The following is a 15,045-nucleotide window of genomic DNA, read 5'->3' on the forward strand; positions in this document are numbered from 1 at the left end:
AAAATGAAGGGAGTAGCTTTTAAATGAAGAAGGAACTACCTTCCCTTACAATGAAGGATGGAATGAACTGACTTTTAATCGAGGAAGGAACCATCTTTAGTCTCCGTGAAGAAAGTGGCCGGATTTCTTATGAAAGAAGAAGAGGAATCGATGCATCACTCGTGTGAAGGGTTTAGCTTTAGTTAAATGTGAGAGCAGGCCTCCCGTATTTTTAAATATAAATTTGGCACATAACAGGCTAAACCGCAGGAACGTGGTAAAGGGAATAGAGGAAAGGAGAAGAAGAGAAGACATTAAAAGGATGGAGGATCTGTATGGTTTAATGGCGGCCTTCCAGTTGTTGCAGGAGCGAGCTGCGGTCAAACACGCCTCGGAAAGATTCGATAAGCGAGCCCTCCTCCGGTTTCACGATGAGATCGGTCGTGAGCTGAGGTCCCCAGCAGAAGGCACTTTCCAGATACGCTCGTCCGTCACCGACCCAAGTAGCAGCGGTGGCGCAGCTTGTTCGGCTCCGCTGGAAAAGCTGAACCCCATTTCCTTCGCCGAGTTGAAGGTCGGGGAGGTCCATCGAGGACGCGTGGTTTATGGGATATTGTGCGCAGATGCCCACAAGATATGCAGTATCGTGACATTGCTGGAAGACAATAATGGACTAGCCGTCAGGCTGGAAATCTACAACGCCGCTCCCTCGGGGGCGGACGTCAAGAGGCTTTACCCCAAGGGTGCCACGGTGGCCGTCAAGGAACCCTATTTTAAAGTCGCCGCCGACGATGGCCTTATTATCCGCGTCGACAACCCCGCCAACGTTGTTAAGGTCATGGCTGAGAAGGGGAAGCGGACGGAGAGCCTGCTCCATGTGGATGTGGAGGACATGAGAAAAGAAGGTAACAGGTGCTTCAGAGAACATAACTGGGAAGCAGCGGCCGAGTATTATACGAGATGCATTGACACCACTCTGATTCAGCTCAAGGAGGGCTCCTCCAATACTAATAATAGCATCGTCAACGGCCTTCTACTTGCTTATTCCAACAGGGCAGAGACGTGGTTGTAGATAAAATAATTCAAATCGGCGCTGGAGGATTCGGATGACGCCCTTCGGATCGATCCCGAGCATCTCAAAACACTATACAGGAAAGGCCGGGCTCTTCTCGGGCTGCAGCATTATGGGGCGGCATGCGAGTGTTTGAAGAAAGCAGACAAGATCAGTCCCGGGCAGAGGGAAGTACAAGCGGCGCTAGGCCAGGCCAAGACGTTCTACGCCCAGAGCTTGAATGGCAAGTATGACATTTCGGACTATCTGCTCGGACGTCGATCTACTCCTCCGGAAGTGGCTGATTTCACGGGCTCTGTGGAAATCAAGATGACCGAAGACGGCCGCGGAAGAGGACTCTACGCCACCCGAAAAATAAAGACCGGGCAGCTGTTGCTGGTAAGCAACGCTGTCGCAGTTGTTTATGAGAGCGCCCTTGCCAACGTTACTACCGCGACTCTAGAAGCTCTCTTGTCCGCGGTCCTCTGTGCTGTCAAGAAATCACAGAGATTGCTCCGCCAGGTGTATAGTTTATAGGATTCCCCTATGCCTTGCAGCCTGGATGCTCCAGCCATTGATCTGTTTAAAACGAAAAGTCCAGAAGAACAAAATGAAAATTTGATGGTGGATGCTAATCGCATCCGGGATATTATACGTCTGAACGCAATCGGTGAAGCCGTACAGATGTTTGCTTCAAAGTCGATAATCCATGAAGCCAATCTCCGTCAGCAAGACTGTTTTCACGGTCTCTGGTTGCTGCCGTCTTTCATTAACCATTCTTGCTTGCCGAACTCGAGCTGTCTGGAAGTGGGAAGCGCCATGTTTATTCATTCGTCCAAGCCTATCGAGAGAGGAGAAGAGATTACCATTCCTTACTTCGATGTCCTGGTTACCTTACCGCAGCGCCAAGCCAGGTTCAAGAACTGGGGCTTCATGTGCAAGTGCAGGAGATGTATTCTGGAACACTCTTTCAGGACATCACTGGAGCCTATAATTACCCAAAGATTTGACAAACTGATTTCTGCAAGGTGTCGTCGACAGCTCTCCGATGTGGATATTGATCAGGCAGGCGCAGAGTACTTGAGTCTTTGTGTAGAGGCAGAGGAGATCATCCGGAGTTCCCACGTGTTAAAAACTGAAGAAGAGAGGCTCTGGATTCGTGCATCGTTTGTATGTCCATATCTAGTAGCAACAACAGAGTCCCAAAACTTCCTTTCCGCCATGTTGAATGGCAGCTGTCCTACCTGGGACAAAATTATGGAGGTCATTCAAACCACTGCGCCTGGGGACATCCTAAATCTGGACTTGGCCACGGGAATGTTCAAATATTTCCAGCTTTTGATGGTGGATGAAAATGAAGCATTTTTAACGCAACAGAAGGCAGTCCAGGCAAGGGAGGCATGCATCCATGTCTTTGGCAATGGCAAACACACTGAAGATGTTCTCAAAGCGTTCGTGTTGGTAGTACCCCTGCCATTATAATAAAGATCACATTATGTAAATATATAAGTATTTGAACATCCTTCAGACTACCAAATAGGTTTTTTTTTTTGTGAATTTTTGTTACAGGTTTTGTATAACTCTATATTGTTGACCACGGTCATCTTTCTTACTACATGTGCCATGGTCATTTATAATATGTAATTTTTTTATAATGGAAATTATGATTTTTCTTTCCGGAAAAAAAATAAAAAAATAAAAAACACATTGGACGTGTGCAGAGGCGTATTTGTGTTAAGAATACAAATTATGTTCACCGATTAATTAGTTTGTCATTCACAGTATTTTAGAAAGTATTTGCATTAAGAATCCGAATTACTTCAAATTATTTCTATATGCTATTGTTCACCGATTAATTGGTTTGTCATGCACAGTATTTTAAAAAGATTAATGGAGGGCTTTTCTTGGTATAAAGATAAACGCCGCTGAACCGTGTTGAATAATAATATTGAATCTAAGTAGGATGATTTAGGAGAGTTATGTGTATTATTTAGCATTGATACCTGTTTTGATATGGGAAGTGTTTAGATAAACGATGCTTTCATATATATATATATGAATGAAACAATAATTATTTATGATTAATAAATATGAAAAAATTACCTATTTTATATCTATATTTATTATTTTTAACATACAAATTTGTAATAAATATAAGTTACTTGGTAGGAAAGACAAACCCAAAAGGAAAATGAAAATGGATGTTATATATAAAATAATATGTAGTAAAAAATATATATATTTCTTTTTTTTTCTCGGTAAATCTATTCTATTCTATTAAATTATGTACAAGAAAGCATTACAGTCAAAGAGTCAAGTTGCCCAAGGCCTACAGTGGCTCGTTGGGATAACATTTCACCTCTCAGTATTGGCCCTCGTAGGGGCATCATTTCCAGACAGAATATTGTTCTCAAACCAGACAAAAATCGCCCGCGCAGGGGCATCGTAGCAAAAATCCCACCCTCGCAGGGGCGTTAGAAGACTGACAGCGCCCTTACAAAACCTACTGACATAACCAGAGCGAACATAGACATGTATATAATCTAGAGAGACACAAACAGAGACATATAACCTAAACAGAGACATATACCCGACACAGACAGGAACGAAAGACCTATCCCAGACCTAGACAAAAGTGGAGAGTGATAGAATGTGCCTTTGGACGCTAATCCTCCGGCTCTTCCTCAATAATTGGGTACCACCCGTAGCGTTCGGGGAAGCCTTCCCCTTCTTCCCCTGCGTCCCTCTTGGAAGTCGACGCCTCCTGCTCCTGAGGTCGTTTGGGAGCCTGTTCAGGTACCTCCACGGGATCTTTCTCGACTTTTTCCAGCTGTACGCCTGGGAGCTCCTCCTTGCTGCCCGAACCGCCTTCACCTTCCTGCAAATCCTCAGTGAAAAGAACCGAGATGTGTGCATTGATGTGAGAGTTGTCCCTCGAGCTGCCCAGAGTGAAGATGGTGGACCCGAAAGCTGGAAGAGGGTGCGGTCCAGCACTGGGATTACCCATGTCCATGTGTTGGCTTGCCTGGATAGGAGTGGCCCCTGCCCTTCTGTGGCAGTAACAACAACAGCAGTGGTGGTGGGAATCCGCTCCAGGGTGGCGAGAAGAACCTCCACGAGCAGATCCCCTTCTACTGAGCAGCCTTTGCCTAGGTCTGACCATGTTTGCAGGGCTGCCGTCGGCTTGAAGCTGAGCGGCGAATGGAGGTTTTCCCGGAGAGTGTCTCCCCCAAACAAAAATAAGTCCTTTTCCCACCGTTCTGAGACGAAGCTCACCAGAACAGAAACAACAAACAACAGAATATATGAGCTCGCGACTTCCCGTGGCTTCTTGAAAGTTGGCTGGATCAACACGAGCTGTGGCTTGAATAATGAGATTGACCCCGGGAACCTAAGCCGCGTAATCCTCACTCTGAGCAGGGACCTGCAGCAATCCCTCATCCATCTTAAACCTCTCGACATTCTCTCGAAGCCCGAACTCCTTAATTGCTTTCTGCAACCTCCCCATTTCACCTTACGCATCATTGAATGCTCTGCCTTCGCGTCTCCTCTCTTAACTCCTCGGCGGTGAGAGGCAATGAATTGCCGAGATGAACTCGAGGCAGCACATGTCAAACATGTGGCTCCTCGCTGCCACTCGTACAAACACCCGCATCCGGGAAGCCTGTATCTTTTTGGATCAGGCTTTCGCATTCCTGGACCTGGAGATTGTTCGGAATGATATTGAGGTTTCCGGCCAGGAGGGTCTGTTCATTGTCTACTCCAATGTTGGCCAGGAGGTCAGCTATCTTGTTGCCTTCTCTTTTTGTGTGATTGAAAGAGATGGCTTTATTATTGCGCAGATCTTGTTCAATAGCATTCAGTCTCGCTTCCAGCCTCCAACTTGTTGCCACCTTCCTAGCTTGAGAGCCGTTCTGAATGCGAGTAGCCATGTTTATGAGAATCTGGGAGTCACCCTCTACAATCAAGGGTTGAAGGTTGAGGTCCCAGGCTAGCAGGAGACCTTGCCAGAGTCCCTCTAGCTCTGCGGAATTGTTGGTGTCCCACCCTATATTTCCAAAGTAGATCTGCAGAGGATTGCCTTTATGGTTCCTCAAGATTCCTCCAAATCCAGCTGCTCCAGGATTGCCTTTGGAAGCCCCATCAAAGTTGAGTTTGTATGAGTTAATAGGAGGGGCGTTCCAGCGGCTATTGTCCTTGATGCTGCTATTAGAAGGGCAGTGCTTGGGAGCTTCTTGTGGCAGTTGCAATTGCTAATTGTCGAGAATTCTTTTCTCAGTATCTGTAGAGGGGAGATCCTCCTTTGTCCAAGCTCGAAGCAGCATCGTTTCTTTGAGGTTCCCATGTAGCCTGTTCCAGATTTCTTCAATGGGAGTGCGTTTGTTTTTAAATATACGTTTGTTTCTTTCCTTCCAAGTGCTCCATAGGACAATTCTGGGAAGTATGTTCCATAGGTGGTTGAGAATCTCACAGTTGTAGGGGTTCTTTGGCCATAGTCTTATGGAGTTGATGATGTCGTTATCCCCTCTACATCTTTTCTGGCATCTGAAGCTCACCTTTTCCCATAACTGATTGGCTAGAGGGCAAGTGTCCAAGAGGTGTTGAAGAGTTTCTTCGCTTTGAAAGCAGTTGTGAGAGATAGAGGGACCATGAAAGTTTCGTCTCCTTAGTTTATCCCATGTGAGAATTCTTTTGTGTCCTACCAGCCAGAGAAAGTATGAGATTTTGGGCCATGATCCGAGACCCCATATTCTACTCCATATTGGATCTGGAGGAGTGGGGAGGTTGCAGACTAACTTGTAAGCTTCGGAGGTGGTGTAAGTTCCTTTGGGTTGGTATCCCCATCTTAGGATATCATTGCCTTCATCATACCTTATGCTTCTTTTCCTTAACTCTTTCTCGACCTCTTCTGCCTCCCGAACATTTGTATTGTTGAGTATTTGGTTACTCTGTCTCCATTTTCTGAATCCATGCTCCATCTCCTGTGTCCAAAAATGTTGGACTTTTACTTGCTGCTGCTCCTGCCTGTCCGGTATCAGAGATGGATGAAGAACACTAGTGAGCTTGGGCATTTGGTTCCAGGAATCTGTCCAGAATCTTGCCATGCTGCCATTACTGATTTCCCAAAAGCTGTGCTGTTGAATTAGCTGATGATGCTGTTTGGCCGCATTCCATATTAGCAACCCCTTTTCTGTGGGAATAAATCTGATGAGCTCTTCTTGAGGTCTATTGTTGGCATATTTTGTTGTCCAGATTTTTACCCAAGGCTTTTCTGGATTGGTGATCCATTGCCACCAGATCTTTGCGTTCATAATGGAATTGCTATACTCCGGGTCCCTCTGCCTGATGCCACCCTTGTCTTTGGGCATGCATACAGTAGTCCATTTAACCAGCGCCCACTTGCGATTAGTTGCCGAGCTGCCCCATAAAAAGTCACGCTGAAGGTTCCTAAGTCTTTTTAGGACCCATTTAGGCGCGGCTACGATAGAGAAGAGGTAAAGAGGCATTGCCTGAAGGACAGACTTGATGAGCACCACCCGACTGGCTAAATTTAGAGATCTATAAGTCCAGAGGTTGAGGCGGGAGTCAAGCTTCTCTAGGAGAGAGCGCCAGGCTGGATGCTTTATGGCAGAGGCAATGAGGGGGGCCTCGAGATATTTAGAGGGGAGGGTTGCAGAGGGGATGCCCAGAATGCGAATGACAGCAGATTTAACAGAAGGAGGTGTGTGGAAGAAGAAAATCTGCGATTTGGAGAAATTGACATGGGTGCCAGAGGCTTCAGAGAAGTCATTGAGAAGGGACTTTAAACGAGAGGCTTCCTGGACAGAGGGGTAGCCGAATAGCATGGTGTCATCAACGAATTGCTGATGAGAAGTGGCAGGGGTATTGTGAACAGAAATACCTTTGAGCTGCTGAGAATGGAGGGCATGTTTAATGTGTCGACCAAGACCCTCAGCCATTAGCACAAAGAGGAAGGGGGATAGGGGATCCCCTTGCCTGATACCTCGAGAGGGTTTGAAGGGGTGGGAGGGGATACCGTTCACAAGGATGGAAAAGTGAGTGTAAGTGATTAGGCTCATGATCCAACGGATCCACATGGAGCTAAATCCAAAAGCTTTTAACATATGTTGAATATAAGTCCAGCTAAGTTTGTCAAACGCTTTAGAGAGATCCAGTTTGAGTATCATACATGTTTGCTTTGAATGCTTGAGGGAGTGTATTATCTCATGCGTGAGGAGAATGCCATCCATTATCTGTCGTCCTTCCACGTACCCCGATTGTTCCGGAGAGATGAGCAGAGGTAAGAGAGGCTTAAGCCTGTTTGCAATGACTTTAGATATGACTTTGTAGATGACGTTACAAAGTTCTATTGGCCTGAATTTATCAGGAGTGATGGAGTCCTCCTCTTTTGGGATAAGAGTGATGAAGGTGGAGTTGAGGGAGGGAAGAAGCCAGTGGAGGGCTCTTGATTCTTCAACAATCTGCCAAACCTCCAACTTTATCATGTCCCAGAAAGCATGAAAGAATGTGGTGGTGAATCCATCTGGGCCAGGGGCCTTTCCTTCTTTGAGCTCGGACATGGCATCATCCACTTCCTGTGGGAGAATGGGGCGCATGAGAAGCTCATTATGTTCCTCCTTAATGAGCTTTGGTACGTTGCTAATTATTTTCCTGATAGCCTGTTGCCGATCTTCCCTTGGTTCATTGTGGATATGTTGGAAGTGATTGAGGAGTACCTCTTCGATTTCCTCATGCTTCTCTACTTTTGCTCCTTCTTGATTCTGGATGAAGGGTATGTTATTATGCATCCTTCTCTGCACCATGGTTCTGTGGAAGAATTTGGTGTTGCGCTCCCCCTCCTTCAGCCATCTAACCCGTGACTTTTGCCTCCAATAGATTTCCTCCTGCTTTCTTCTATCCTCGAGCTGGCTGTGGATGAGCCTTTCCTGTTCCAGGGTCGCCTCCGTATGCCCTTCTGTGATAATCTTTTGATGTAGATCCATCAGTTCCTGATTTAACTCTTGTTGCGCCTTAAAAATATTTCCAAAGGTTTCCCTATTCCATCTTTTTAGATGATTTTTTAGAAATCTCAGCTTCTGTTGGAACTGATACATTTTTGATCCCTCTAGAGGGACAAAGGATGCCCACATTGTCTTGACAAAGTATTTGAATGTAGGGTGCGAGAGCCAAAACCCTTCAAAGCGGAAGGGTCTCTTTGTCAAGTCTCCTGGTCTTTGCCATTGTAGAGCAATCGGCCAGTGATCCGATCCTGTGTGTGCAAGGATAGCCGCTGAGATGTCTCCTCCTAGATGTACCGCATTGTCCGAGATGAGGAAGCGATCCAATTTGGATGCAATTTGTTGTTTGCCAGCTCTGCGATTGCTCCACGTGAAGGTACCATTACAGAATGACATATCTATGAGAGACGCAGTTTGGATGAAGTCTTTGAAGCGGTCCACTTCTAGTTCCATTCTGATTCTTCCTCCTATCTTCTCCTCGATTTTAGTGATCATGTTAAAATCTCCTACAGCAATCCATAATGGGTGCCTCCTGTTGTAGCTCAGAGCTGCTATTGTGTCAAGGAGTGCGATTTTGCTTCCTGTATCTTGCGGGAAGTAGACATTTGATAGGTTGCCATGTATATTGGTGCCCAATATATGAAAGGCCGCCTGTATGAGGTGATGAGAGGCATGAAAGTTTGTTAGGGTTACCACTTGGGTATTCCATGCTATAGCAAGTCCTCCTGAGGCTCCCGAGGCATCTACTGCAACTGAGCGACAGCCTGGCCATGCTTTTGAGAGAATGCTGCCTAGAGTAGTACTATTGCACTTGGTTTCCTGGAGAAAACACATCTGTGGCTTTTCCACTTTGATCATGTTTTTTAACATCCTGATTTTTCCAGGGCTGTTAAGCCCCCTTACGTTCCATGATACCAACTTCATGGTTCAACTATTAATGGAGGGCTTGTAGTATTTCGTCAACTTAGCATACCTGCCTGAATCTACCAAGATTTTCCCAATCTCGATCGTTCGCTGGAGATCTGTTTTTCTTCCTCTCTTTTTAGTGTCCTTTGGGCATAGGCTGCCATCCCATTGACTTCCTGGTTGTATCCCTAGTTGGTGTTGATGGTAGGCTCTTGAGATGACCACTTCGAGCTTATTGAGTTGCGTCTCGGATATCGTATCATATGCTCTCTTTTTGCATGCTAGTTCTAATTCCAGAATATCCAAACCGTGTAGATCTATGCTTTCTGGCTCTTCTTCCATTTGTTGCACTTGACTGCTTTCTTCTATATTGATCTCTGAGTCTTGGGGGAGGTCAACCTTTCCGTCGACTTCCATATCCTTGTGAATCTCTGCTGTTTCTTTCTGACTTCTGCTGAGAATAGTTGGGATGATGATGGGGGGCTGAGATTTGGGAGGGGGATCTAAGGGTGGGGGATGGGTTGAGGAAGATGGGCGAGCAGGGTTGGACTCTGAGATCAGGGGTTGATCTTCAGAGGTCTGAGCAAGAATATCGAAGCTGTTTTTTGTTACAAGGCCTTGGGGTTTGTTAGGCTGGGGTCTGAACCCATTCTGGGGCTTTTTATGCGAGCGCTTTCGACTAGGGACCTTGGTAAAGCCATCCTAGGTTAGGTTTTCAGACAGGTCAGGGGTGTTGGCTATGGAATTTTGATGGCAGTCTCTAAAGAGATGCCCCAGAGCATGGCACTTTCTGCATCGAAAGGGTACGTGTTCATAGTCGAGAGGCTGGATCCATTCTTCATCTCGGTGGGCGAGAGTTACCGATTCTGGTAGAGCTTCATTCAGGCGGATAAAGACACATATTCGAGCATAGGAGATGTACTTACGGGATTTGGTTTCTTCTGCTGCTCTAATGTATTCTCCCACTCCATTTCCTATACCCTTGAGAATGTCCTCGTCCCAATATTCATCTGGAAGAGAGTACATTCTGATCCAAACCGGCGCCCAAGTGAGGTATTCTTTATCTGGATTGAATCTAGGAATCCATTCCCTCAGATACAGTCCTGCTGAGTTAAAAAAGTAAGGCCCTGCACCCAGAATCCTGTATTTGTCCTCTAGACAGAAAAAGATTGCAGTAAAGAAGCCTTTCGGCCCTAACTGCAGAGTGACATCTCCTTTGGGTTTCCACTTCGCCGCAATCCAGCCATATAAGGCTTTCTCAGTCGGCCAAAACCCTATGAACTTCCCAATGAGGGCATGATCCTTCATGAACTCTATTCTTCTGTCAATCTTGTCTCCCGGCAGCTCTATTCGTGGCCGTTCTTTGGCCACTGGTCGGCATGTTGAAGAGGATATCTTCGGGCCTTCTTCTGGAGTTTCTCTTCCTTCTTGTGTATCGTTGTCTTTGTTCTTCCGATTTCTGATCTCCTTGTCATCATCTTGATGCTTTTTCCCCTTGTTTAAGATTTCCTGATCTACAGATCCAAAGATAACCGTTTGCTCAGGATCATGCTGTGAAGGGGAGGGCTCTGACGCCCTCCCCTGAGGTTGTTCCATTGCGCGACTCTAATGTCCTGCAGCTCTGTCACGCCGCAGAGGTTTCTTTTCAGTCTCTGAGCATATTCCGTGCAGTGCAGTCGGCGCCATTGAAGGATTTCTCAAACCCTAGTACCTTCCTCCCCCGCAGCCGTGTCCAAAATATATATATTTCTTATATATATATATATATATATATATATATATATATATATATATATAAGTTTTTTATTTGAGTAAGGCTGTATAGTTAGTGTTATTTATTGTTTAGTTTAATTATTGAACCTTGAAAAGTATGAATCCATTTCTATATTTGAACAAAGCCTAGATAATAGCTACACTTGCTTAGTTTAAATATAGTTAAATTAGATTGAAAAACAATAAAGATATACAACTTTCTACTATTAAAAATTACAATTAAAATAACAAAATAATTCATGAACAAATAGAGTTCTTATAAAACTCTGTCTAGATAGAGATAATGCAGCGAAATCTAAGTAAAATTTTTGTCTCCATGATGTCAACCAACTGATAATAATTTTATAGATGACTCACAAGCATGTGAATGTAAGAGTCTAGATGAAATCTACAATGTCCAAATGGGAATTTAAGAGTCTCTTCACTGTCCAAATGGGATAAGAGTAAGTCATGGCTCGAATTTTTTTTATTTGGTCAATGCCCAAATGTCAAATACATTTTGCATATTTCTTTAAAATTTCCAATTTTTATTTTTTATTTTTTTATTTACCATACTATAGATGAAAATTCAAATAATTAGTAATAATAATAAAAAGTTAAAACTTTTAAGTAAAAACGATTTTGTTTGGAAATATTTCATATATATATATAATGCCATTTAGTTTACTTATAGCTAAATTAAAATTTAATAATGTAATTTGATAAATAGATGGTGGCTGAAATTAGGCAAAAAAAGAAAAAAGAAAAAAAAGAGAAATAAGCATACCAAAAAATTAAACTAGAAATCCCTACAAACATTGCATTATTTTAATTAATTATTTTTTATACTATACATAATTTTTATTTTAGTTTGATAATTTTAATTAAAACTATATAAAAAAATCTGACAAATATGAAAAATGTTATTTTTACATTTTTTACATTATAAACATAAATTTTATTATTAATAATTATTTAATCATTTTTCTAAATGTGATATAATTAAAAATAAGTTTAATTAACTACTTTATTAAATTAATTTATAATTAAACTTAATTTTTTTAAAAATAAAATAGCTTATGAAAAAAGTAAATAAAAAATTATAAATAAAAACCTTCACTTATATATATATATATACCTACCAAATTTACTTACATAATATTATCTTATATTAAAAATATAAAATATCTCAAAAACTAAATTATAATTTAACATAAAATAAATATTACGCAATAAACTAATCACTCATTTGGTCAGAGACGGCTGCAACAATGATAGTACTATATCATCTGACTTTTTTAAAGAATGGTATATCTTGAACACACTTTATCATCTGAGGTTTTCGAGGTTTCAGGGGGCTAAAGATACCACCTGGAATCGCTTAGTATAGTTGGATCGAGATGGTTTGATAACCGACGCTTATCTAATTATCTATGCTGAAGCTACAATTATAGCTATTTGGTCAAACTTCCCAACACGATCCCAAAAACTCCAAAAATTAACAAGAAGAAGACAAATGCAGAAGGAAAGGTGGAGAAATACAAAGCTCGGTTGGTAGCAAAAGGTTATTCCCAGGTGCCGGGAATTAATTTTGGTGATATTTTTTCTCCTGTTGCCAAGGTAATTTCTATTAGATTACTTTTATCTGCTGTTGCTGCTTTTGATTTTGAGGTAGAACAGACGGATGTGAAGACAACATTTCTTCACGGGGATCTAGAAGAGCAGATCTACAAGAAGCAACCTGAAGGCTTTGTGGTGAAGGGTAAGAAAGAACTGGTATGCAAGTTAAAGAAGTCTCTGTATGGGTTAAAACAGTCACCAAGGATTTGGTACCATAAATTTGATACATTTATACAGGGACTTGGCTTCACCAAAAGCAAAGCATATCATTGTGTGTATTTTAAATTAATTGGTGACCGTGTTATTTATCTGGTCTTGTATGTGGATGATATGTTGCTAGTTGGAAATGACAAAGAAATTATCCAGGATTTGAAGACCCATTTGGGCTCCAAATTCGACATGAAAGATCTTGGTGCTGCAAACTATATTTTGGGTATGGAAATTAAAAGAGAGCGGACAAAGAGGAAGCTCTAGTTAAACCATAGGAAGTATGTTGAGACAATATTGCAAAGGTTTAATATGCAGGATAGTAAATCGGTGAAGGTTCCTATTCCTGTAGGTGTAAATTTATCTGCTGAACAATGTCCCAAGGCACAAGAAGAGGAAGAGGACATGTCCCGTGTTCCATATGCAAGTGCATTCGGTAGCCTAATGTATCTGATGGTCTGTACTAGACCAGACATTGCACATGCAGTGGGAGTATTGAGTAGGTTTATGTCAAAACCAGGGAAGGAGCACTGGACAGCAGTGAAGCGGGTTTTTAGGTATTTGCGTGGCACTAGTGATTATGGTTTGTGCTACCAAGGAAGACCGGGATAGGATAGAGAGTTGGATATTCATGGCTTTGTTGATCCAGATTGGGTTGGAGATCTGGATCAGAGAAGATCTACAAGTGGGTATGTGTTTAACCTATTTGGAGGTGCAGTCAGCTGGATGAGTAAGAAACAATCTGTAATGGCACTATCAACTACAGAGGCAGAATACATGGCAGCCACTCATGCAATCAAGGAAGTAGTTTGGTTGCAGAGATTGTGTTCATGTATGGGGTTAGTACAGGGAGCTATAAGGATAGACTGTGACAGCTAAAGTGCAATATTCTTGGCAAATAACCCTGCATATCATTCAAAGACAAAGTACATTGATGTTCAATATCACTTTGTGAGGGATATGATAGAAGACAAAAAGGTGTTGCTGGTAAAAGTGGACACTTTGAAGAATACTACAGATGCATTGACAAAATATGTGAGCTCTGAGAAGTTATCTTGGTGTAGAGAAACAATGGGCATTGCAGGGCTAGATAAATGACTAAGCTCTCTTGTGGCCCCCTGTGGAAAGAAAACAATAAGTAGGAGAATGTTGGGTTGTTTTATATTCTTTTCTCGACTAGCTCAAGTAGTTAACCGGGGGGTTAGAAGGGGGGGGGGGGGGGGGGGGGGGGGAGCCCCCCGTTTTTTGCACCGTTTGGATAGCGGGGGGGAGTGACAGGGGGTTTGAGGGGTGCAGGTAACCCCACTATGGGGTCCGGGGCAGTGCCCCGGAAAATTTTGGTTTTGGACCCTATATTAGGTTGGGCGGAACTACCTATGGTTTTGTGCATGTTTTTCGCACATGGTTTTGGGACGCGATGGTTTTCAGTCCATGGTATTGGATGCTTTAGCATGTATAAATATGTATTATAACATTGCAATGAACATAATGAAAAAGTCAAGCTAGTAGTCTTGGTTTTGGGATCCAAGGAAAAATCTCTGTGTATATGTGTTTTATGTGTTATGCTCTCACATTGTTTATTTTCTGTGTTTTAGAATTCGTGTGCAGGTAATTTCTGTACGGGGTTAAAACCTACAATGACACCTCTTTTATGACGAGCTTGTCCATGGAAAAATTTGGTAAAACATGTTGAGCCTTCTCTGCGTTGTACATCCGTATGAAAGTGCCAAGGGGTGAGGCATACCAATCTACTATGTCGATTAATTCCTCCATTGCTGCCTGCAACATGCAAGGTGGATCTTGCTTAGATATCATCTTGTACACTGGGTTGAGAAAGTGGTCTGACAACTGTATGATAACTCCATGGAAGTTGCATTTGGAGAACAATCTGCAATAAGTGTGCACAGAGGTTTCCAAAGGTGTCCATGCTCAACCCAAGTCTGGGAACTGTTGACGAGCATAGACTGCATCCAGTATGTAAGCGGGCATGTATATCTTCGCTTGCTAACCCTTGGGAAGATGCCGAGCTTTTGTCACCTGCTCCTTCAACCTGAGAGCCAACGTGTCAGACCAGTTGCAAGGTATTCCTTTGTTGGCTAGTTGGTCCAATGCAATAACCCAACTATGCAGGAAGGTCTCTGTGCTCTCTTGGCTGTATAAGCAACATAAAAAGATGACCAAGTACTGATATTCCTTTTGTAATATATTCGTCTTGTAAACCTGGTTGGGTGTTGTCCTGAACTTGGATAGCTCTTTCGCCCAACTCTTCAAGATATCCCTTGAGTTTGACTGCTGCTAGGTCTTTTGAAGGGTTCCTCCATTGTGATCACCAAATGTCACAAGTGATACATTTCCTAAAAGTCCTTTGCCATGAAGGTAGCAAGCTATGTTCCACTGGAACTACTCAACACCATTGTCTCAGGATCAGTATGCGAGACAATCTAGTGGATCATGTCTGTGCATGGAAACGGGGGTTACCTACATGCAATCTGGTACAAGCCAAATTTGTGA

The 15,045-nt window shown here is 43.0% G+C and overlaps 1 protein-coding gene across 1 annotated transcript; it reads left to right on the forward strand.

Moving 5' to 3' along the window:
• The first annotated feature begins 301 nt into the window (after nucleotides 1–301).
• On the forward strand, nucleotides 302–1,567 carry LOC149196073 (methyltransferase FGSG_00040-like). Its single transcript, XM_089408147.1, has 2 exons — nucleotides 302–1,041; nucleotides 1,132–1,567. The coding sequence occupies exons 1-2, from the start codon at nucleotides 302–304 to the stop codon at nucleotides 1,565–1,567; spliced, it is 1,176 nt and encodes a 391-aa protein (XP_089264273.1).
• Nucleotides 1,568–15,045: the final 13,478 nt, after the last annotated feature.

Source organism: Pinus tabuliformis, chromosome 2_2, assembly GCF_031772625.1.
Source record: "Pinus tabuliformis cultivar Carrire ecotype Pingquan chromosome 2_2, CPIR1, whole genome shotgun sequence".
Taxonomy (NCBI): Eukaryota; Viridiplantae; Streptophyta; class Pinopsida; order Pinales; family Pinaceae; genus Pinus; species Pinus tabuliformis.